Source organism: Morone saxatilis, unplaced genomic scaffold, assembly GCF_004916995.1.
Source record: "Morone saxatilis isolate NCDOM2014 unplaced genomic scaffold, NCSU_SB_2.0 Contig21, whole genome shotgun sequence".
Taxonomy (NCBI): Eukaryota; Metazoa; Chordata; class Actinopteri; family Moronidae; genus Morone; species Morone saxatilis.
This window is the reverse complement of record NW_023339774.1, coordinates 13,615,953-13,640,945: the sequence shown is the minus strand read 5'-3', so window position 1 is coordinate 13,640,945 and position 24,993 is coordinate 13,615,953. Positions and strand designations below refer to the sequence as shown.

The window sequence follows — 24,993 nt, the reverse complement described above, 5'->3', positions numbered from 1 at the left end:
CAGCCATATTTGGAGTCCACACACAGCTAACTCGCATTATCCCAAGTGACGTACACTAACATTCATCAAGCACTTTTAGAAGCCAGCAAGCAGCAGACACTATGTTCTCCCTCGATTTCCTTTTGTGCATTTCCAAGCTGGCAACCAACAAAGCCATTTGCTAACCTCATTTCTGGGCACCATGCAAAATTCCAGTGTTTAATCAAGTGAGGACTGAATACGGTTTCCAAGCCACATTATCTCAACACATTTATTATTGTACTGTAAGTGTGTGTGTGGCCAGAGTGGAGGTGAATTAAAGAAAAAGAGAAAGAGACAGAGAGAAAGAGAAAGAGAGGGAGAAAGAAAGAGAGGGGAGGCCGGGAGAGAATGAACTAAGATACTCCAAGAGCTTGGCTTTGCTCAGCTCATGTAGTTCTGGCTTTCTGGGTAAATTTTCATTGCGTTTGCAAGGAAAGGAGCTGTAGCCACTGAAAATATTTTGTAATGTCAGCTGTTATGATGGGCCCTACTCCTGGTCTGGCGCTGTTGCTAATGTGGTTGGAGATTTAAGAGGAGACAGAATAGGGGTGTCATCCACTGTGTAACCTAAGGCAATGTAAACTGTATTTCAAAGCTGCAAAGCTGTATCTGTGATTGGCAGTACAATCTGTGCATGCAAAGGGTTTAAAATCCAACATCAAAACAACAATGATTTATATTTTATTATCTACTTAATTGTAGACAGAAAAGCTACCTGCAACAGGTCATCAAAATTCCCAATGAGAAGATAAATAATATACTTCATATCAATGTCTCAGTCTTCTGCACTTCACAGCAGAATACAGCCCCCAAAAAATATATATTACATGCCTACCACTATATAAACAGCCCGGCACTGAAGCGTTGGACCTATAATTGCCTTAAAGTGCAGAGAGGGGGCCTCTGAACCATCTAGACCTACGCTTTGAATATGAGCCATTCATTCTCTGTTGATGAGATGAATCCATCTGTGTATTAGTCTTTCGACAAAAACAACTGGGAAAAATGAATGACAGGTTAGGCACCATTGCAGTGTAATTGGCGCTAGGTTTGACGTAAGCCATTGTTTCTGTAATCTTTAAAGCTCTTCAGTCGAGGTCTGGAGAAATGTAACTGAAATTGACAAGGTTACATCTCATTGGAATTTGGGGAATCATTATTGGTATCCTTCATGGAAAGGAAGCTCACAGCTGCTTCCAGAGTACGATGATTAACTGAACTGAATTGTGGAAAAACAGTTGACTGATAGACCTCCATATCCCCTGACTGTTAGTTGTGATGGAAAAAAAACTTGATTCAATTACAAATCTCTCATTTGAAAAGTTTTATATTGCAACAATGACCTCAGAATAGATGGCAGTGGCTGTGTATGGTAAGTCTTATTGGGCCAAAGACCTGCAATTTTGACTGTGGCCAAATTAGCGTACAACCCAGGTCTGTTCCTGGTGGTTTGGGATATGGCATTCAGACAAAAAAAAGTGTGTGTAGAAAAATGAATGCCATTGTGATAACCACTTGGTACACACAGCATTCATGTTACAAAATAATCCACATAGACTGCATGTATTTGACTTGCTGAATGACTTTGGGAGTTTTTCAATCACCAATTATCTGTTCATCAAGTCATCTGATAATTGGGCAACATCCGAGAACTGGAAATTCCGTAATCAGCAAAGGTGCTAGCCAATTAGGCTTAATCTTTTGTATGCACAGGTGAAGATACTGATATACGGTTCTGAGGCAAGGATGACCAATGTTTGATACAACTTGTGGAAATCCACTAAAAGATGACTAGTAGGCAAAGTATAACAGGATAGGATGCTGCTGCCTGCTCACTATCCAGTCATAATCCTTCTGCTCTGTAGAATCATACTGATCCACAAAAAGTCCAGAGAGCCGGATGAATAAACAGACAAGGATATGTCCGGGCATGCACGCTTTATGCTTTCTAAGAAGTGTCTGGCTCTGGCTCTCACTATCGATGACTCACTGTCACACACTGTTACACACTTCCTCACTCAGAAGGCAGTCATCAACCCCCTCCAAGCCTTTTGCCCTGACACACACACAAACAGAGAGACACTTCACAGACACACTTTATTAAGGCAATAGACACTCTACGGGGGTTGGGGACCAATGTCACATCACGTTGCATTCACAGTATTTCAGAGGTTAATCCGTCATAGCTGTTGGCAGCTGGTGGGGTTTTTTGTAATATGAAGCAGTTGGCACAAGTGCTACTTTTGGGTACACCTCACTAGAGATATGTTTGATTGATAGATGTTAATTGGAAAAAAAAACACTGAGAAGGAAATTTGATGTTTTCTCCATTAAAATGAGTAACGTGTCAACAGTGTTTCATGTGGTGTATAATGTTAGCTTCTAGCAAGGTAAGGCTGAGCAGCTTTTTGAAGCTCAGCCTGAGCTTTGTGCTTTTCTCTCTGTGTGATAGTTACTGGTCACTAGGGTTATAAATGTCAGGCATTAGACATTAGTTTGCGTGTTAAGTCACATACGTAAGTTAGTGATTCCAGAGTGTGCGTTTTCGAAACAACTGGCCAACAGAGCAATGGGTCTCACAATCAGCTTCCTAGTTCCCCTTTTTTTCCACACTGCTCCCGGCACCTGTCTTCAGCCACATTTTCACTTCTCTGGGAGCACGTACTTTCCTCTGATTCATAGATCTGCCATTCTCCACCTTTCCACCATATGCCCCGTTTCCTCATTTCCTCATCTACCCACCTGTTCCCACTTCTCCTGCAGTTACCTGGCCTACTCCCTAATCAATATTTTGATTACATTTGTTTCCTGCCAGATTATTAAGTTTAGTTTCTATGTCGTTTCAGTCTGCCTTGTGTTGTTGTTGTTTTTGCTTCACTATCTTTTAAACTTGTTAATATTAAATCACTGAATATCTGCATTTGGGTCCATCCAATGCTACCTTGCACCCTCCACCTGTGACAAAGGGCATTTGTTTTCAGAATAACAGGCTGTCGGACAAATAGGCTTTCGGTCCATTTTTCTGACTATTGAGGTTTCGGAATAATGGGCTATGCATTGAATAATGTCGGGCAGACAAACCCTGTGTGACATCACATAAAGCAGCCAGGTCTGATACTGTATTTCTTTCAAAGAGGCTTCTAATAATATCTTGGACCAATCCACCAGGCAGACATATGTTGCTGTTAAGAGTCGTAAATCCATACGTATTTACACACAAGCAAACATTTTGTATATTCCGTATATTGCAATTGCACATAATTAATAATTTCAGAAAAAAACCTCGATGTGCACATAAAAATAATAGGAATGTGTATCTGCTTAGACATACACACACACACACACACATTCCTACACACATGACGGTGAACATACACATCCTGGACCTTTTACTTCCATTCATGCAACACTGCTGTTTTCAATCAACCCAGGATCCTCCCTTGTGAATGTCACTAACCACATGCAATTCTCCTAACTATCTTGGGTGGTTTTCACCGCACCCAACCTCTCTTACTCCCTCTCTGAATCTATATCCATGGTTGTTTTTTTTGCCTTTTTTTTATTCTTGCTTTTTTTTACTCCAGCCATATTTTGCCGGGGCACACAGTACTAAAGATTTATGGGAGGCACTCTGGCTCTGACCACGCTAGTGTTTACCAGTCAAGAAATGTGAGGGCACAGCCCACAAGTCCTTAGAACAGGTGCCATGTGTATGCATGAATGCTGATGCACAGTCACATAAGTGCATACGTTAACACCCTTATTTTCCGACATAAGGATGTTATGCCAATAGTTAATATGTTAATACTTAAGTTTGTAGTATCTTAGAGCCAGTAGTTTGCCAGAATGTCATTTGGAAGTTAGTAACTGCTGGACACATGCACCATCACAGCAGGAAACAGCAGCTGTGGTATCCAGTGAGAAGCTGGCCCAAGCAAGTTAACAGGGAATGGGAAGCTGCCACAAACAGGGACCCCTTCCAAGAGGGAAAATAGAGTACAGTTTACACACACAGCATGTCAGACAAGCCCAGACTTGCCTCTGGTACAAACACTATGGCCAGTGTGAAGGCAAGGTTCAGTGACTTTAGAATCTATGGATCATCCACAAACACACACACAAACATGCACATAAACGACAAAGTGACCCAATCAGAGATAGTTACGCAAATAATTCTGTAAATTAAATAGTTTGGCATTGTATTATTATTATTATTATTATTATTATTATTATTATTATCATCATTATTATTTATTCCATGCAGTTTAGTCTACATTTAGATACTTTGGTGATCAATGACTACTACTATGCTACTTTAACTTTAAAACCAAGTCATGGCAAAAAATATTTAATAAATATAGGCTTGATGCTGTACATGAAAGAAGTTTGGCTATCTAGTGAGGCAACGATTACTGACCCTCATTACAAATATAAGATTGTGTGGCATGAACATGGGGTTGTGTCTCAATGGTAACCCTAGATTTGCTAAACTCCTGAGATTTGTACGCATTGTTGCAAAACTCCTGAGATTTGTACGCATTGTTGCGAAACTCCTGAGATGTGTACGCATTGTTTCTTCATTGTGTGCATTGTTATTTTGCACCATTAACATGGAACCACAAAAAAGATCGACATTTTGGAAAGTTACCACAAGAGGGATTGTTTTGTCCTGTACACTGGTTGACGTGCAGTTTAAGCAGGAGATGTAGGCTACCTATGTTTCAGATACCAACACCTTAGTAGTAGCACTAGTAGTATTATTTATTTTTCATAGGTATTTATTGTGGACCAGTATAATTTAGCTGCTATTGCTGGAATTGCTGGAATTTTAAAACTATAATTTCAATATCAAACTCAGCATTAAAACAGTGCTTTACACGCTCCACACAACAGAGATTACAGATTCATACAGATGTAAAATTACACATAAAGCTGAAAAACAAATATATGGTACTATAGATACAAGTGTGCCACCCCAATATGACATTCCTAAACAAATAAGGGATACCTGTAAAAGATTTCTGATGCTGCCAGAAGAAGCTGACAGATTTAGCTGATATATGGAGGAAGATTGGTGTAAGGGCCAGAACAATGACAGCCCTGTCAGCTTTTCAAATTTAAAGGTGGAGTAATGGATGGATAATAGACCTTGGTCGGACAAACTACATGAACTTACAGTGATATAAAGGTTCCACATCTAAGTTATAGATGCTGATAGTAGACTGTGCAGGGCCTTACCCTTAATTGCAATATATATTACAGTTAACTAAAAGTATGAGTAATAGCTACATATAGCAGACTAAATGCACTCACATATTGGACTATATATACAAATATCTTAGCTATGCCTTTGTGGTATGGACCCAAAGCCCCGATGTCCGACAACTTGTTATTCTGAAAACAAACACCCATTGCTGTGAAGGCCCTGTGTGAAAATAGACTGGTATCTGGTATCATCAGCTTACGTATGTAATTTAATTGCCGTAACTAACTTAAGCTACTACTTTTAACCTAAGACAACAAAGATTACCTAACTATTGTTACTGTGACAGCGAAGGTCACCTGACTTTGTCCTTTCCGTCACATCCAAATACACATTAGAAGATATTAAGGGCAGAAAACTCGAGGGAGAGTGTATATCTTCAGAAAAACAGGCCTTTGGAGTAGTGGGCTTTTGTTTTTGGGATAACAGGCTGTTGGAACAATGGGCAGTCCCAAAGTGCTTAGGGTAACAATTTTGTCTAGCTATTTAATGAGTTGGTAAGGTTTCCCCAAAATTATTTTGTCAAATTTCTAGGTTAGTCCTCGTCATAGAGGCATTTTATCTTGTCAAAGGTAAACATGTCATTTGAGTATACTTTAAAAAATATTGCTCTTACCTTTGTGTAGGATTCCCTCAGTGTATCATTACTCTCTGTCATTTTCAGAAGCTGGCAGTTTTACCATTTGTACCATTGCTAGCAACGTTCAGTCTACAAACAACCCATAATGCAGCATACTCTTACAGCAACACTCGCTTGGTAACACAGCTGGTAAGCTACTAGCTTGCTGCATTTAAAGAGAACATCTGCTGTAAATCTCTGTGAATAAGTACATGTGTAGTCCTAATTTCCCAAATTCAGGCCACTACAGTACTATACAGATATCTACACATTTGTTTTACTAGTAGGAAACACAGCTACACTGGAGATATTTGACTAAACACAACCTTGCAAGGTATAATGTCCAGTGTAACTGACTGTGATTTAAAAGAATACATTCATTAAATGTTTCATTAGAAAGTGCATAATATGGGAGAATAACAGCATGCATGCATGCTGCTGCATATACTATGCATAATATCCAGAGTAGGCTTGATGCTGCCACTGCCAGAACCACAGAAGATCAGAGGTGTACAGATGGGACAAAAAATATTTTTATAGCTTAAATACCTCACCCTTAATGCCTGTTCCTGTATAGATGTTCTAATATGGATTCATGACCAGGGCAAAAATAGACAAACAAAAAAGTGGAAAACTTTTTTTTTTTTTTAAATCTGACTAATTTCAACATTTATTTCCCCTTAAATACCCCTAAACTAGAATTTAAAAAAATGGGTATTACAGCTAAGACATGATCTTTAGCCTTGGTTTTGGGCCTGAGCCCTCATATGGGAATTGTGGTACCATACAGCACCATCCATTGGGAAGTGACCTCCTTGATCCTTCCATGTTATCCCACGGCCCAAGTGTCATGAATCCAGTGAGTCATTTGCATGTTTTGAGGTTGAGTCAGTCACCAAAATGTTTTGCATGTTGGAGTACTGACTCAGAAAATCAACAAAAGTCAAACCTCAAATCATGTTATCATACTATAAACTGGGGATAAAAGGGGGGATGTGGCTTTACTCTTATATTAAATTTACTTTAAAAAGGTCATTACAGGTCATTATAATCAAGAAACTGACTGAAGGAGAAAAAGGGAAACATATTTACATTTATTATGTGCACTTGAGCCACAAAAGTACCAGTATGTAGGATTTAGTGGGATCTTGTAATCTTGCAACTACACTGCTAGATGCAACTAAATCCTACACACTGGTCTTTTAATAAACAATAAGTAAGTATATATAGTATTGTACTGTACCTTCAGCCTCTCGTGGGGACCAGTGTCCAGAAGGGGCACACGGTCGTGGAGAGGAGGAATTGGAGGCATACTGCAGTAAAACTCTCCCCTCAGTGCATTTATCACACACTGATCCCACTTCTCTAGGAAACCAACAGACAGGCACAGCAACCAACTTAGATACAGGCCAAATATACATAATTCATACAGTATACAAAAAAGACACATTAATGACAATATGTAAAATGATGTGACAAATGATGGAAACCTATGAAGCTCTTTTCACCTGTCGTAGAAGTGTCCAGAAATCGGTGGAAACCATTCTAAGGTGATGGAATTATGATGCTGCTCAACCACTTGGGGTGCCATGGGCACTGGAGGAGGTTTGGAGGCAGGTTGCCAGGTCTGATAGATGAGGTCCAGGTAGCAGTGCATCCTAGCCACCTGGTTCAGTGTGAAAGAGTCTGTGCAGGCATCATCTGCAGGTAACAGAGGCAGTTGTGAGGAGTGGGAATTGGATTTTGGCTTAATCAGTGACAGGAAAAGGAAGTAATAAATCATTCCACAGGTCTAGATGCCATAAATAAAATAAACCACCAGTTCATATTTAGCAGTTTATTTTTTCCATTTAACAATGACAAAAAAAAATGTTGAACTGCACAAAGGGAGTGACATGAAAGGATGTGCCCCCTGCTGTGTTTTTACCGTGAAAAGCCCCTGCTAAATTCCACACCTGTCTCTGTATGCACACAGACTCAACAAATTCCTCTTTCTCTGTGTGTCAGTTTTTGCATGTGAGAGGTAAAACTGTAACGCGTTGCCCAGGTAAGCAGCAAAACACATGTGGAGGCTCCATCTCACCTGCATAACTCATGTAGTTGTTAAACGGTGTGTGTGTGAAATGCCGACAGCCACAGGTTTCATTGCCCGGCTCAGGATCGTGGCAGCCTTTGTATTTGGGAGTGGGGTTGGTGTCCTCACACAGATCTCCGGTCTCCATTGAGGGCTCAGTCTCCAAACATGCATCATTGCACGACTCGATCTCTGATATACCACGAAATACATGGTAAAGCCCAAGACTGTGACCAATCTCATGGACCATTGTGTCAGTGTGACCAAATGTACCATAGAAGGAAGGGTTCAGTACAATTCCACCTGAGAAAATACACAGGAAGAAGACACACATACACACAATGTAAACACTGGAAACACTCAAGTGACTGCACACAACACAAAAGCCTTTTTCTAGTGTATCGTAAGGTAGTTGTGGAACTGGAGTAAAATTCAATGCATTACTAATGGGCCTCCTCAACTTCATTATCACCTTGTTCCCTGTTAGAGCTGTGATGAAGACAGAAACTGCTTGAGGCTTGAACTGTAATTACTCAAAATCAACAATCTGGGCCGCCAAAGAAGGCATGTGTGCATGTGAGTGTGCATGCATGCATGTGTGTACGTGTTTTTATTTGTCTTCTACCCAAATGTGTGAGGGCCTCTTTGTCCCAGGGCCAAGTGGCAACCCCTGCCAGATCTTCATCAGAAGAATTGGCAAAGAAGACATTCAGGTGAGTTGAGCCATCCAAATGCAGAATCTCTTTCAGTTCTTTCACATCCAAATAGGCTCTGGAATATAAAAAACAAGAAAAAAAAGAGTATTTCACATTAAGTTAATAGCTCTGCAATGAGGATGGTCTCCTCCTAGAGAATTCAGATTTCACCAAGGCAAATAACAACAGTGTTCCTGGCCAGAAAGAGTTTATGTGGTATTATCTTTCAGGAAAACAGAGCTCAGAATTAGGTCCCTGTTGAATTTAAATATTTCGTTAAAGTGTATTGGCAGTTGCAATGGCCCTTAAACCAACAGAATGAAAGTTGAATAGGAATAATTGACCCTGTGAGGTTGGAACCAGTTGACGTTTTAACCAATATGCCCAAACAAATAAAGACTTACTTCTCTCCTTGCTTTGCCTAGAGTGCCTGAAAACCATTTTCCTTGTGATCAGAAAAAGGTTGACTTCACTATATACCATCTCCAAGTTTGATAGTCCCACAACAATCTATGTTTCAGTTTCTTTTTACTCACTTTAAACACTTGCTCACTTGGAAAAGAGTGATTTTTGGTAATTTTGTGTCTAAAAGGCTTGGCATAATGGTTGTGCACCTGCAGTGCGGTTATAAATGGTGTCAGATAAGGTGAAAGAACTGCGAATCAGGCTGGTTTCAATTTCGACCAAATAATTTCTTCTAATTCTATTCAATTTCATTGCAGTTCCTGCTCATTTACACTTGTGCAATGGAAGGGTGATTACAGACCATGTTGTTGATAGTGTTGTCTAGGAAGTGCAGAAGGCAAATAAACAGTACAATACCCCAAATATGCAGCTATGGGTGTATAGCGCTTTTAGAGCTGAATTGCCATTTGTGGAGACACGAAATGCCAAGCCGCAATGTTTTTATGTGCATGATGATGTCTGATGTTTTTATGTTGGAAGACAGTGAATCATGCAATAACCAGTACAATAAAACATTTTTTGTCCATTATTTTGTCTGTTTTTGACGATCCCCTCGAGTTTGCTCCTTCTTCAATTTTACACACAGTAAGAGATGTCATGGTAAGCCACATAAGTACCAAACAGGTGCTGGTGGGAATAAATCCACTTGACCAGTGAGACTAAAAATAATCTGGGATTTTTGGACATTTTAATATTGTGACATTGCTTAATGTTTTTTTCATGGTCTTACAGGCTGCACTGCAGTAAAACGAATGGACTCCAGAGTGAAATAAACAGCAGTGACTTCTGCTTGGCTCTTTGATATTACATATGTCTGTCTTCACACTGGCCCTAAATATACTGAATAATGTATTATACATGTATTATAAAGCATGATGAGGCGCTAGTGTGGCCTTGAACTAAAGCCATGTGCCCCAGCAGCAACATTGGTTCCGTTTTTTGTCTTTATTTAGAGCACATTTATAGCACAAAATGTGTTCTAACATTTATTTCTGATAGGATCTCAGATCAACCTCATTGAAGTCAGCCCGAGACTTCAATTAATTGTTCAGATATTCTGATTTCCCCCTATCCAGGACATAATGTTTTGTCTTGGCCCTGGGAGTACTAACGGCAGCACTAACGACTGCAATCATTCAGCACAATGAGATATCTTTCCAGCAGTGAAACTGTCATTCATTTTATGAACACATCAAACAAGTTTTTCTCTATGAGCTTGGCTGGTGGTCTTGGCAAACAGCATCAACAAGCTCAGTCATCTCTTGGAAGAGTCAATAATCTCTTGCATATGCTACAGTGATAGTTTATTCCTTTCCTCTGGCTTTAGAAGGCTATGGAAATAGATATGCAATGGATACAAAAAAGGGAGTTTATCAGAAACAAAACATTACATTGGCCCTACTATCACAAATTAGATCCTCTTTGGATGTTTTGACCTAGTTAGTGTGACCCATTTGCCCATCTTACATTTTGTACTGTTATTTTGTAAGTGCTTAGATATTAAGATTAAGTGCAATAACACCGAGGCTAAAACAACATGCCTTTACTGCACCTGATCCCATACAACAGGGACAATTTCCTCCCAGCAAAAGAGTACATTACTTACAGTACTTCTACTTTTATGGTTAAATGTGTCCTAAATTGTAATGTAACACATTGTAATCTCTCACTAGAACAAATAACTTTTATGCTGTTGGCACTTTCTTGTGAATGGTACCCTGCGTTTTACCGTCTACGCATCCCTAAGTTGGTGGCTAAATATTAAAATAATGAGTCTTGTTTTGCATTTGCAGGCATAACATGGACCTTGATGAAAGGGTTGAGGTAAAAGTGAAGTGGGGTTGCTCAGACCTGAATATAAATAGTGAAAGGGTGATGGGTAGATCAAAACATGAATCATGTGGGTGTAAAACAAGTTGATAAATGATGGCATTGTAAAAATGAGATTAGGAGTAGGAATGGCATTTTGTGTGCAAATAGTGACAATGCTCTGCCAAATAATAGAGAATGATTGGTCATATCTGAATAGCTACTGCGTTGCAGGGTTTATTTGCACTTATACTGCATTATCACATATTTTTGTTTACATGAACTCCACATCTGTTTTGATGTTACATTTGGAAAGATATTTTGAAAAAATGCCATAGCAATAGTGCAATGTTTCAATTTTATCAGTTCCATATATAACACAAAAGATTGTGTCTGTAAAAGTCAGTCAATGTCTTACTTAAGTTATACCAACCTTTAACTTTAACTTTGTCCCACTTAAGTGAACTTAGGTAAATATAAGGATAAAAGCAAAAATTTCATAATACCTTTGTGAAGTGCATTATCCTGGAGTGTGCTATTTATATTTACTCTTCCACTCAACAGCTGACTCAAAATAAAGTATATTTACACATGTATTGAATTGCTGTAAAGTTATAAGGTGGTTACAGTTCCACTGAACAAACACACTTGATTTAATTGGATTTCCTTACATTCAAGCTAACCAGCTGAGGTCATCACTGACAGTATAGCCTATACACTGTTAAAATTTCCCTACTGTGCCTACTGTTATTTCACAATTTTCTGAAAAATTGCATTCAGCAAGACTTACTGACATGCAACACAGTTTATGATTAATGGCCCTGTGATAACAAAACCGATATCCACAAAATTGCAGCTTGAAGTAGAAGGGATCAAATTTGACATCTTGAGATTTCAGCTAAATTATAGTGGAGTATTTGGTTGCCAAAAGTAGTGTAACTGTGTGGGTGAAATCACTTTAGTTTCAGTGTTAAGCTAGTTTCTTTTTATAAGCCAGGTTTTGTACTTTTTTTCGATGTATAAAAGAAATTTCAACTGCTGCTTCTGTTATTTTTAGTAAAATTTATTCTTTTAGATAGATCGTTAGTCTAGTTAACCTGAAGAACCTATTTTGTACTTGTACTTGTACTTTAGCATTTTTTTTAATTAAATAAAAAAAAATAATAATTAATAGTTATATGTTTGAAAACCAAATGTTTTCATAAAATATTACTTTTGAGTATAAAACCAAGCTGTCTTATAGCCTATCAGTCAGTGACACACAGTGTTTGGCAGTGTTCTGGAAGAATTTACACCAGTGAGTTATTTCTGCCACTGCAACAGGCCTGCTAAGGCTTCCACCAATGCACATTTTATATGCACAAATGTTTCAGAACATCTCTACAGCCTCAGCTACTCAGTGAAGATGCAGCATTCCCTCAAACCAGACGTTTTGAATAAAGGGTTCAGTGTAGCAAATGCTTTCTTCAAGGCTATGCTAGAGCAACTGGGGGCAGTCACTGGGGCCAGGTCTAAGGAGAGAGAGAGAGAGAGAGAGAGAGAGAGAGAGAGAGAGAAACAGATGATATAAGGTCTTTCTTCCTAATAATTTCAGGAATTTCATTATTTCCTTAGAAAATATTTGTCCAGAGTTTTTGGACATGCATGAGGGGGAAAAGGGTCAGAGGGGTTTGATGCTGAAATGATTGAGTCAGCAATGAATAAGAGCAGCAATTCTACTGTAGGGTCAAAACTTAACTAATCTGAGTTCAGTGAATTTATCACTGTTGGCTCTTGTACAAAAACACAATGTGCATCACATGCTGGATTGATGCACAAGAGAACTTTCAGAGCAAAAACAGACAGTTTTAGTATAATCAATTGGAGAAAAAAAGGCCCTTTGTGTGTCTGCTTATGCGTGTGTGCATGTTTTTGATTTCACACTGTCCTAATGATCACATTTGTTAAGTTTTGGTAGAGCTTTGGTAGAAGCACTGCAGGAAGGCCTTTCAAACACTCTGTCTTTCTATCTGTCCATCCACATCTTACTCAAACCTCCTCGCCAATATCCCCACTTTACCCCGCCCCTAGTGTTCTCTCCCTCTCTCACACACCCCTAAACTATTTCCCCATCCCCTCGCCCCTGTTCCCTTCTCTTGCCTCCCATCATACATTTTTTCAGCCGAGATGAGCCACTTGGGAAAGACAAGATTTTCCATGCATTTAACTACAGCACTTTTCATGTCCTGGGAAAAAAACTTTTAAAGACTTACAAAGAAAAAGAATGAAAGAGAGAACATTTAAGGGAAGGAGAGAGAGAAAGGTAAGGTGAGTGCAGCAAATTGAGCTTCGCTATATTCAAGCATCACTGCAGGGCATCTGCTGTAGGGAGATCCAGGGGTGAGCAAGGCAGCTCAAACTGCCGTGTTAATGCTTTTATATCTGATACATATTAAATGGGGGATTATGACTTCATCCATTTACACCCATATATAATTCATGTGCGCCCATAAATTTGCCTTGTATACATATGTCTGGGGCAGCATAGTGTGAAAGCTGGGGTGAGCTGGCATGGCAATGACGGTCTCACGGCCAAGAACACTTTTAAAATTGGAGGGGGCCCTCAACTCCCCTGTCATCAAGTCGGTCAACACCACAGCCCCTAAACCCATCATTCATCTCTGCCTTTATTACTATACTCTCCTCTTTAACCTTCCAGTGTACTCCTCTGATTATTTTTTTTTTCCAAGGAAGACACATGCATAGGAACTGTGTCAATGCTTAGATTCCAGAGATTCTGCCATGACTGCTAGTTGCAGAGAGAAAAACAGGATTTGGAGACATATGGAATTGATGGTTGGATGGTGTAAATGCTCCCCAACTCTCCCAGTTCCTATTTGAAGTAATACTGGGGTGAACACTCAGGCAAAAAAACTGTCAATGTCTTCATCAGTCATCTCTTCCTTGACTTCTGAACTACAATGACCTTGCCAAGGCATTATCAACTAAATTCCCTGGTATGTCAAATTTTTCACCTACAGTGTCTGGCAACATATTATCCCACCATAGCGAGATGCATCTTCCCTGCCTGCCTAGTGGCCCAAGTAAAGCCCTTCCTTACTCCACGTTCCCTTCAGTCCCCTAGATAAGCAGCGAGACTTCTATCTGCCCTCATGAGAGCACAGGTGAAACCTTGACAACAGGTGCTTCTATAAGTGTGCTGTGGCTTTAAAGGGGAAGTGCAAAGACCTGGTATTTACGCCCAAGCACTCCATTATGTTTTATAGGATGGGGGCTTAAGGTTTAGACGACCAACTGTAAAACACCCAAGTCAAGGGCCCTGGAGATTAGCTCCCCGCTCTGAGCTAGAATACAGCAGAGAGAGGGAGTGAAGGAGAGAGAAAGAGTGGTCCATCCATTAACCTGCCACAGTGAGAGGTATTGACTCAGGAGGGGAGAGAGGAAGAGGCCAAGCAAAAACAGATGACCTATATAATTAGCCTCTGATAAACTCAGGCCAGAACCTCTATTTCCCAAAAACATATTGAGGCCGAAATGGTCCTAATATCCACCTTACAAAGTTTGTGTATCCATCTTGCTTTAGTTTAAAAAAAAACATTTTAATTTCAGGTGCTTGAAAAATCATCTGACTCTGATGAGTTCTGATATTATGGGATTGATCTTCTATCCAGTTGCTCGGATAATACATTCATCTTTCACAGACAGTCAAACACACACATCAGCTTTTTAAACAACTTATTCAGAGTGCTATTTGTTTTCAGCCTTTTTGCACATATAATATAAATTCACAGTGTATAAATTACAGCCACAAATTCAGATGTCCCTAGCTCCAGACATAAGAATGTTCAGCCTTACAATACTTGCTGTCAGATAACATCGGATACCACCAAACCATAAGAAGTGTCAAAACCAAGCGCTGTGAAAACAATGCAAAATATTTGCCTCAGCCAAATCTGGAGGGAAGGGGGGGGGGGTGTTATTATCAATGGTATTTTCAGAGGAGACTATTGCAGGACCACAGAGCTGCCTGTGTCCTGTGTTAGCCAGATTTTTGAAAACACTACATTTAAGTGGTAACAGGCGCAAACGCTGCAAAAATAAATGCAGGACCTCACAACCATTGTTCCCCTGCATATGCAGTACATTGTTCATCCAGAATTCCATAATTAAGGAGGAATGTCTAACTGTTTGTAGTTCAGCTCTCTGCAAGTCTCTCCAGACATACCATAATCAAAGCAAAATAAGCAACCACTTGAGGAGATTATATATTTTTTTAGACTGAGAATTCTCTTGTCCTCTTTCTGTCTGTCTCTTTCCCTCTCTTGCTGGTAACCTTCCTTTCACAAGCCCATCTTTCAAACGCCCATAGGGAGGTTTGAACATTGCAACGGCAAGGGTTGTGCCAATGGCTGATGTCTAAATGAAGTAGTTTGCCTGCCACTTGATGAATGAGCTTCTAATGATGACTAAGCTCCAAGGGATGTGGTGGGAATTGAGAGATGGAAGTAACGGCAAACCCACCTGCTTTTCCCCTCTGATGTTGTTAATTAGATGTCATTATTTAGCTATTTAGTGGTCATTTTAAACAACAGTATAGAGCCAAACAGACAATGCTTCCAGCTTAACAGTGATTGAAAACAGTCTGGTTTCCTTGATTCATGATATCAGAAAGACCCAAACAATCCCACGCACAAGGTCTACTAGTTTGCTCCCTTTCGCTCGTCCCCACATGACAGTGGCAAGAAATACTGATTCATCATCAGAATTTTGGTCATTTTTGTCTCTTTTTCTAGTGTAACCATAAAACCCCCTGCATTGTCCACAAAAATGTCTTAGTCTACTGTGTTGAGTTTCAGTGTACCAAGAAACAAACAATCCTGCTATTGGAGGTCTGGCACAAACCTTATTACTGTGAATTCCTGAGATTTGTTCTCCTTGCCAGCTTTTACTCATCATCTGCAAGCCACAGTGAGATTACCACAAAAACAAAAAGTTGCATGCATTTATAAAGGTCTCTGTATTCTCCTAAAGTAGTCACATGAAACCACATCTCTTGCTTGCTGTACAGTGGAGATTCTGTAATACTGCTATTCATGTGCAAGTAAAGTGAAACTTTATTCACTGCTTTTCCTGGAAAATTCTTTTAGGCACCCACGTTTAGGGACCAATACCTGCCTCCCCAGGAAACATGTCTTCAGTGGTTTCCTGGAGAGAGCGGTACGTCTTTTAAGTTATTTCCATTGCTACAAGCAAAAGCCATACTGAACTCTCTTTCCTGACCTCTAATTGCCCTTACACTCTGTTTAGAATGTCACTCTTTCCAAACCAACTCCCTTCTCCAATCAAGCCAGTTTAATTAGGACCATGGGGTATAGAAGAGTAGAAGAAGGTGGGGAGAATTGTTGAAAAATTGATACAAAAATGAGCGGTCTGGTATGCACATTTGCTACCAGGAAAGTCATCCAGTTGTGTTTGTTTTGCACTGCTTAAGTGTGGAACACTGATTGAACCAGGCCAAGGCTAGATTGGACTAGCTGCTCCCGGAGGATTTCCCAGGCCACACAGGCTGGGAGTTATGTTACACTCAGCCTCAGCCCAAATGGTCAGGAAACAGTAGGACTATACATCAAAACCTCCCTTCAGGGACACATGTATGGAAAGATTTGTTGTTTGATTTACTCTCAGCATGTGAGGCCATGGTGTGGAGTTGCTTTACCAAAATTATTCAATCACGTCAACCAAAAAATTTATCAAATTAAGCAAGGAATGCTGTGGTTAGTTAAAGCTTTTTGGTAAATTTAAGTCTTGTGTTTATTAAACAACTGCTTAATAGGATTACCAGTGCTGAAAACACGATAACATGCAAAATGTGAAGAAAGTGATCTTACTTGTGTGGAGAAGAGCGGTTGAAGCATGTCTTGGTCACATCCGTCACATTGGGGTTACAGCAGTCGCCAAGATCATAGAAGAAGTTTTCCCAGTTACATTCAGGGTCACATATACCATTCCCCTGCTTGTGCTCAGGGCAACGGCTCCGATGACCAGACATGCAGTCACCTGCATCAAACCCTGTCAGTGGATGGTTGCATTCTGGGTCACATGCATCATCTCCAACTTTGCTGATATCACAGTTAGCAAGAATCAACCGGTTTCGAAGGGAGGAATTGGTCACATTGTGAATGCTAAGCTCCCAGGTGATGTTGTAGGGGCTAAAGGCATCATTTAGCTGCTGGTGCTGCAGGCTGATCTGGTGGTCTGATACAGTTGGCCTCATCCGTGCATCGTCCCAAATATTTATGACACGATATCGTACTTTCTTAGGCCGACGGAAGTTCCAAAGCTGGTTGTAGTTTTTGATGACCTCAACATTGTCGCAGACCGTTTGACCACAAGTCGGAGGCTCTAGCGTTGTGTCCAGTAATCCCTCAGAATTTCCAATTCCACCACCACCTGGAAACCCTAATCGTCCTCCCTGCTCAGGCTGAGGAAAGCTACCATCTTTTACAGTCAGCCACTTCCGGCCTGGGTGCTCGAATGTTTCACGAATGACCAGCTGAGGTAGATCTTGGGGGTCCTCTTGGCCCTGCATATCCCTGATAATCTGCCTCTGCCCTTGGGCCTGCCTCCATAGACCCACCCTTTCCACTGCCCCCCTGTAATTATGATTCAGTGCATTCCCCCCTATCATCAGCACTTTGCACTTTTTGGTCAAATGGCTGAAGACATCGCCTGATTGCTCCCGACTGACACCGACTTGGGCGCCATTGACAAAGAGCTTCATATACACACCATCGTATGTGACTGCCACATGTGCCCATTGGTTGGGTACATAGCGAGTGTTGGAGTGGATGGAGGTCACTTTGTGGGCGCGGTCTGTTTTAAGGGAGAAGAAGAAGCGGGGGTCACGATTTCCATGTTCACTAACTGCCTGGATTCCAAGCAGCCAGCCTCGGTCACTGGATGCGTAGAAACACTTGTCGTATAGGCCTAGAGAGAGAAAATGAAAAAAAGTCAATTAATATGTGCCTGCCTTAATTTCCAGGTGTGAATGTGGACATGCAAGGAAATGATCAGCAGTAATAAAAAGTATTGCCCATCAGCCTCCTGAAAGAGAGCTGAGACTTTACAGACACATTCAGTCCACATCTTCTGTTTTCAATAATATACATGTTATATAGAAGTTACATGCATATGATCCTTACTGCTACCTTAATTTCAGCATTTTTCTGTCAATATGCAAATTCGATTTCAGTGTATATATTTTTAAAAGATCATTCAGAAATATTCTGAAAAGTGTTATTTCCAGAGGGAGACTGAAAATGTAGTTAAGATTAGGCAGCAAATGTATTAATATGATATATTTTTTGACATCTAAGTGTGTGTTGTCCTGGAAATTAGGTTGAAGTGCATGTTTAGCTAAGGGAGACCCCATGGAAATCTCTCTGTATAGGCTTTTCGTGAACACTGAGCGCATTTAAAGCTGTTCGTGTAAATGTCCCTTGCCAGTGGGGTAGCCAGAAAACGCTAGTTTTCTGCTAAAGCCTTGTTTTTGTAGAGGCACCAAAACACCTTTTCCTGTTTCACTTGGACCGTGTATGTCAGCTTCAGCATGGTAATGTGTTTTCACTTCTTAGAGGATCTCTGAATGTTAACTGTTTGTTTGTGTAGTGCTTGTTGAGGTATGTGTGTGCAGGCACACAAGTTCATGCCTGTGTGTATGTGCATGTGTGTTTGTTAATGCATGTTCATTACTATGTACATATATCCATACAGTCCAGTCAAAATGTGCAAAGATTCCGAAGCGCCTTGACTTGCCTCACAAGGTCCATCTCAGCATGTGAAAGTCTGTGTGTTCACAGGTGATTCTGGAGAAGGGGCAAGACTCCACTCCAGTCACAAGAACACATTCCTGGGATTTGCTATCAGGGTAGCAATTGTATCCATCCACAGAGACACTCAATCTGTGACCAGTACACCCAGCCTATATAGGTATGGAGTGTCCTTTAGTGCTGCTTCTGGGATCTGTAAGTCACATGCCTGTAAATACCCTTCATATTTGTCTGTGCTGACTTTAGTATGGTCTGAAATTATAAGTTGATTATCATAGTGATGATCTTTGCCTCAACGTACTTGTCCACTCAGATGCCTTTGGTCCCCATCGATTAGGCTACCTGAGCTTGCAATAAGTGGCTGGCTAATGGTGATTGCGAGGACATCTTGCTAACTTTGACCTGTTTCTAATTAGATGCACACTCCAGCATGCATTCATTAACTTGGTATTTCAATGGACTAATGTTCAAAGAGTAAGGTTGGGTTCAGCATCAAGGTCAGTCCTTTGGTGGATGACGTTTTCAGGCTTTCCACTACACTGGAAGGAAAAAGCCTTCCATCTGTCAGCTAGTGCACTCAAGGCTAAAAGGTGTGCTAAAATGCTTGTAGGGCTCCTAGTGTAAACAGCTGTCATAATTCTGCCATGCTCAATTAATCTAACACACTACACTTTTCCAGACCCTGCACTGCGCCTCCTCTGGCTCGCTCAAATACACCTACACACACATGCACATACTTATGCAGACATGTATATATACATGCTCATGAACAAATACACACAGACAAATTGAAACGCTGGAGCAGTTGTGTCCTCTCAGAAACACACACCCACACACACACGCAAAGGGATTTGCATGCGCACACGCTATGGTAGAGAGCTGTTCCTGTCAGGTTCAAAGGCAACCTCCTCGCACTTGCCATTTGTCTTCTTCCAAGAAAAACACACTCAGGAAAAAAGAAAAAGTAAAAAAAACACACATACACACACAAAGAAAAATGTCACAAGGACTTGATAAAAAGCAGGGAGGAAGGGAACAATGAAGACTCCGTTTACTTTTGAGCTGTTCTAGCTCTGAAAGGTCAAAGAAAGGCATTTTTTCATACTCATACTAAAGTGACTGCCGCAGCAATTTCCCTGAGGAAACAATGGAAAATTCCATTGATATTTTAAAAACAAACTTAACGAACATAACAAGGATATTGATTATAAAAAATATCACCACAGAGCTTAAAAACACTTTAAACATTTGACTTGGCTGTCAATTTCACTTTGAATTAATTCAACTAAATGGTGGTTTTAATTAGTCATAAATGATCTACCAATAGTTGCACTTAAACATGTTTTTAAATGTCAGACAACATTAATGGACACCACATTTTTTTCTGCACTGTAACTTATACTGTAACACTGTCATCACAAAAAACCTTATTAAACCCTATTAAACTTCAGGACGTTAATCATGATCTGGGGATATTCATTTTCCAAACACTCATTACGGCACAATAAGGCACTATCATATCATAACGATGATAACGAGTCAAACAAACAAGAAGACCGGGAAGATGTTTAGTTGAGGTAATGATGAAAAAAGGACTCTCAAAGAAGTGAAATTTGTTTTTGAACAAATTTTTGTGTGTATCATCACACTAGAAGACAGCACCAAAATATATCTGTTATCACCGCAATTATCTGCCAGCGTCTGCAAATAATAGTCCCCAGCAGGTCATGGAAGAAAGCCTCTGTTCCTCTTGTGATTTATTTTCCTCTTCCTTTGATGCGGGACAACCCAACATGACCCGGATACAAGGGCTAATAGGGCACAACAAAGTTTGCATAACATTTGGACACAGAACTTGGTGTTCTGATTGTGTAGATTTGTGGATGGGTGAGTGTGTGCACAAATGAGTGTGTGTGTGTGTGTGTGTGGTGTGTGGTGTGTAGTGTGTGTGCGTGCATGTATAAACTCTTACAAGGTTTCAAATGCTTTTAAACCTGGGATCAATTCTAACCACATGTAACTGTCATACTCAGGAAATGACAGCACAGGAAACATTTTTTTCTAGAAGTCTTGTGGTTCAATTTAAAGGGCACTGGACAATCCAAACTTGTGTTTGATAAGGATTTGACAAGTCATCTGTTAAGTATAAAGTAACGACTTTTGATCCCTGAACATTCTCTTCACCCAAAAGTGGTCCTGCTCTACCTCTCCAAGGAAATGGGTTAACTTCACTTAAACAACTTAAGGGACCAGTGTGTAGTGCAATCACTTGCATACAGCTCAGTCTTTGAAGCATGTAGGAGAAATTACGGTGGCCAAGGAAAACGTGAAAGGCCCTAACTAGAGCCAGTAATCGGTTTGTCTGTTCTGGGCTGCTATAGAAACATGGCGGTTTCTACACTAGCCCTGGACTCCGGAGAAGATGACCCACTCCCTTTGTAGATAAAAACAGCCCATTCTAAGGTAACAAAAACAGAGTTCTTATTTTCAGGTGATTATACATTAATGAAAACATAATATTATATATAATTTCTGGCAATAGATCCTCCTTAATGTTACCCACTGGAACCTTAAGTTCATCATAATGTCAAATCAGAAAAAATTTATACAAATGTATACAATACAAAAGGTTCCCCTTTCTCATCCATTGTTACTTATTGGATATTCCACAGAGTCAAAAGTATTCTGTGTGTGCAAGACACAACTTCAAAACATGTACAAGAATGTGCCACCAGAGTTCGTCAAGGATGCCAAAGTACCAGACCACTCCAGGGCTTCCAGTTTTCATTTTTCAAGCAGAGACAGTATGAGATTTCCTACCAATTGCGCAAAAAACCACAACATAAGTCAGCGTGTAACAAAAAGGTAAATTGAAATCTGGAAGAAAGAAAGCAACAAAGAACAAATGAAAAAGAAAGACAGAAACGGCAGTGGTCAAAACAACACAATAAAAAAAAACAGCTGCTGCTGCAAACAACACTGTGCTGGGATCAAAACAAGCGGATGGAGCATTTTTAGAAGCACTGGGATTTTTAAGGCCTGAATTGGAATTAAAAGATTAGGCTTTATTGAATTTGTTTGGTCATCATATTTGCTTTAGGTCCCCTCTCTGGCACACTGATGTGAGCATGATTGAAGTAAATCTTAAAAATGAACACACAAGATTACACATGTAATCTGTAATAGGCAGAAGCAACTACGTGGTGGTGAGTGGGGGGGCATAACAACAACACCTGTACAAAATAATGTGATCTTTAAAGCGTGCAATGGTGATTTTCTTTTTGTCCGAGAAGTGTTTATTCAACCCTGTGATCACTGTGGAGTTTGTTGTTTGTGTTCTTGCATTGTACTGCATTTTACTGCACAGATGTCCCTGTTATTGTGTCCATCCTCTTTAAATCTAAGAGTCACTCAGGTCACGATAGACCCTCTCACCCCCCCTGTACGCTCTGTTTGAGACTCTTACAAGGGATTGGTTTTGCATGTCCCCGCCAACTGGCTGGCACTACCTAAAAGTGTACTGTATCTCAACGCACACATATATACACATATGCTATTATATATGTATGTGTGTGTCTGTGTGTGTGTGTGTGTGTGTGTGTGCGGGGGGGACTAATATAAAATAAAGCAGCATATGGTTTTGTCAAGTCCCTAAATGTGCAGACTGGCATACTAGGAGGCTGAGGAGTTCAATTCAGTTCAAAGGCAGCCTTCTGCACAAGTACTGTAGCAAGCAATGAGTTGTGTATGCAACGCTCCCTATCGGCAAGGAAAAGCAACAAAAAAAATACTCTCCTCTACTGTAATGCACAAAAGCGCTATTGGTCAAAACAGATGATGCAGAACTGTTTTTAACACCTTTCTGATGCTCCTTTACGCATGGCTGCAGATCCGGCAGGACAAAAAGGAGTGCGCACAAGTGTCAAGCTTTCCTCTGACGACGGGGACCTGCTCAAGTGTCTGTGCGTCCTCATCCTCTGCGCAGTGGATACAGATGCATCATCACTATCTGATTGTGTCTTAAATTAGAAACCCGCCCGTGATTTCGCACAATGGTCTGCGTTTTGGAGAGACTGTGCACGACACCACCGGTCACCATGAAAGCACCACGGCCACGGCACAAACACAAGCAGGACATTTTCAGGGCAGGAGGAGGGAGTGGGGGGGGAACCCTGGATCTCTCAGTCCTGTCCCGTAATTCCGGTAGCCAATCCAAAGGTGTCGATTTTTTTGTTTTTTTGGGGGGATTTTTTTTCGGGGGGTGGTGTGGGGGGGCACACACTCAAGCTTTGCGGCTTGAGCTGCGTGCATTGAGCGCCTACACATACACAACATATCTCTCTCCGCTTTGTGTGCCTGACGCGACGTGCTCGCTCACAAAGTTTTGGCCATTACATCATAGTTTTAAAATAGCCAAGTCGGTTCAGAGAAATTACATTTTACGCACAGTGACATCAGCTGCCGGTCAAATGATGCAGTCGCTTATATCTGCTGCCCGACTCCTCACCTTAGATCTTATGATCACAAGCCGCACAAATCATCATTCTCATACGAGATAATGAGAGGGAAAAATCATTCGTAAAAATAAAATCACATTGCAGCGATTTTCTCTCTGCAAGGTGGCCAACTTAAATGTGATCAAAATCTTCAGTGACCCTATGCTTGCACTACCTAAAATATCCGCTGAGCATTACATCATTGTCTAGTCTGATAGATGAACTCATTTTCAACTCGCTGAAACTGCATGTTGCTTTGTTGGATATACTACATGACACTGGGATAAAATACTGCACATATGCATGTTTAGTTCTCATTTTCCAATTAAACTCGCTTTGGAGTTTCACTAATAAAAGTGGGGTTGACAATTGAAGGTGGGGGGGAGGATGTGTAGACTATCTTACCTGCAATTACTGTGGGTGATCGTTGACCTCCCTCCGGTTTGATCCACATCTCCAGAGTGAAATTTCCTCTGGGTATCTCCACGCCGGGCTTCAGCCGGAGCTGATCTCCTCTGCCGGTAAAATAGACAGCTTTCCCCCGGTCTGGAGAGTTTTCCTCCGCCTGTGAGGAGCGCCGACGCTGGCGAAGCACCCGTCGCTCCAAGCCGGGCAAAGACCGTTTGCCCCGGGGCAGACGTGTGGCACAAGCCCCTGGGATGGTGGCTTTCGCCTCCCTAATGCGCACCAACTCCCTCTTGGATCTCCCCTTTCTCCGGACTGTCCCGCACTCTGATCCAAAACACAAGATGAGAATCACCAGGCAAGACACCCAGGGAGATGTCCAAAGTTTCATTTTTCGGGAGAGGAAATGGCAAAAAAATATTTAAAATAAGAAAAAAAATAATAAAAGAAACAACGGAATAACTAGAAAAAAAATGTATGTCCACAATGTTCTCCTCTTTGGAATCTTCTCGAGTTTTTCCTTCTCTCTTTTTTTTTTTTTTTTTACAGCGGTAGAATGTCAAACCGTAGAAACTGTCTAAATAAACCCATAAAGCTATGCTGTTTTTCCCTCTTTATAATGCTAAGCCACGACCCCCTCTCTTAAGCAAAACTACTCTGGAGACATTCAGGGGACACAGGAATATTTGATTCATGTATGTGTTCCACGGTGCCTTTTCAATGGGTCCCATTTAGCCAAAGGGATGACTAATAAGTAATCAATCAAGAGGGGGGTCCGGCCGATGCCCCCCTCATCCCCTTTGGACGGTAGGAGTTACTCGCAGAAATCCACAGTTGTCCGCCAAGCTCTTGTCACACCTTTTTGTTGTTTTCCTTATCCTACCCGTAAAACAGCATAAGAAATGGCACATGTTAAATTCCAAAGAAAAGTGACAACAAACCGACCTCTCATATTTATTACAGGAAACAAGAGGTGAATTTGTGATCAAAAAATTGGAATCCAAACTTCCCTTTTTTTTGCCTGTGTGCCTGTACAAAAGTTGAAATGCACTATAATATCTGGTGAGGCGAATGAGAGAAAGAGGGACAGAGAGCTGCAGAAGTAAGCATCGCGGTCCTCATTGATTGCCTGAAGCAGATACACTTCGAGGAGTCGGAGCTCGTCGTCCGCTTTAGAGGCAGTTTCTCTCTAAGTCTTTTTAAGAACAACTCATGTTTCAAATGTTCCGGGGCTGCGTGTGTTTGTGTGTCTGTGTGTGTGTGTGTGTGTGTGTGTGTGTGTTTTTTTTTTTCTCTCTCTCTCAAAGTGGGAAGTCA

General features: G+C 40.8%; 1 protein-coding gene across 1 annotated transcript in view; it reads right to left on the bottom strand.

Annotated features, from left to right (window-relative positions):
* The window catches only part of pappaa (pregnancy-associated plasma protein A, pappalysin 1a), an 87,410-nt gene extending 62,865 nt beyond the window's left edge, over window positions 1-24,545 (bottom strand). The window contains exons 1-6 of the mRNA XM_035667726.1: window positions 23,677-24,545; window positions 16,835-17,933; window positions 8,603-8,748; window positions 7,987-8,280; window positions 7,412-7,604; window positions 7,147-7,268 (exon numbers count right to left, since the gene is read on the bottom strand). Coding sequence (XP_035523619.1) covers window positions 7,147-7,268; window positions 7,412-7,604; window positions 7,987-8,280; window positions 8,603-8,748; window positions 16,835-17,933; window positions 23,677-24,067 — 2,245 coding nt within the window. The 5' untranslated portion in view covers window positions 24,068-24,545. The remainder of the gene's footprint in view (window positions 1-7,146; window positions 7,269-7,411; window positions 7,605-7,986; window positions 8,281-8,602; window positions 8,749-16,834; window positions 17,934-23,676) is intronic.
* Between the last annotated feature and the right edge of the window lie 448 nt (window positions 24,546-24,993).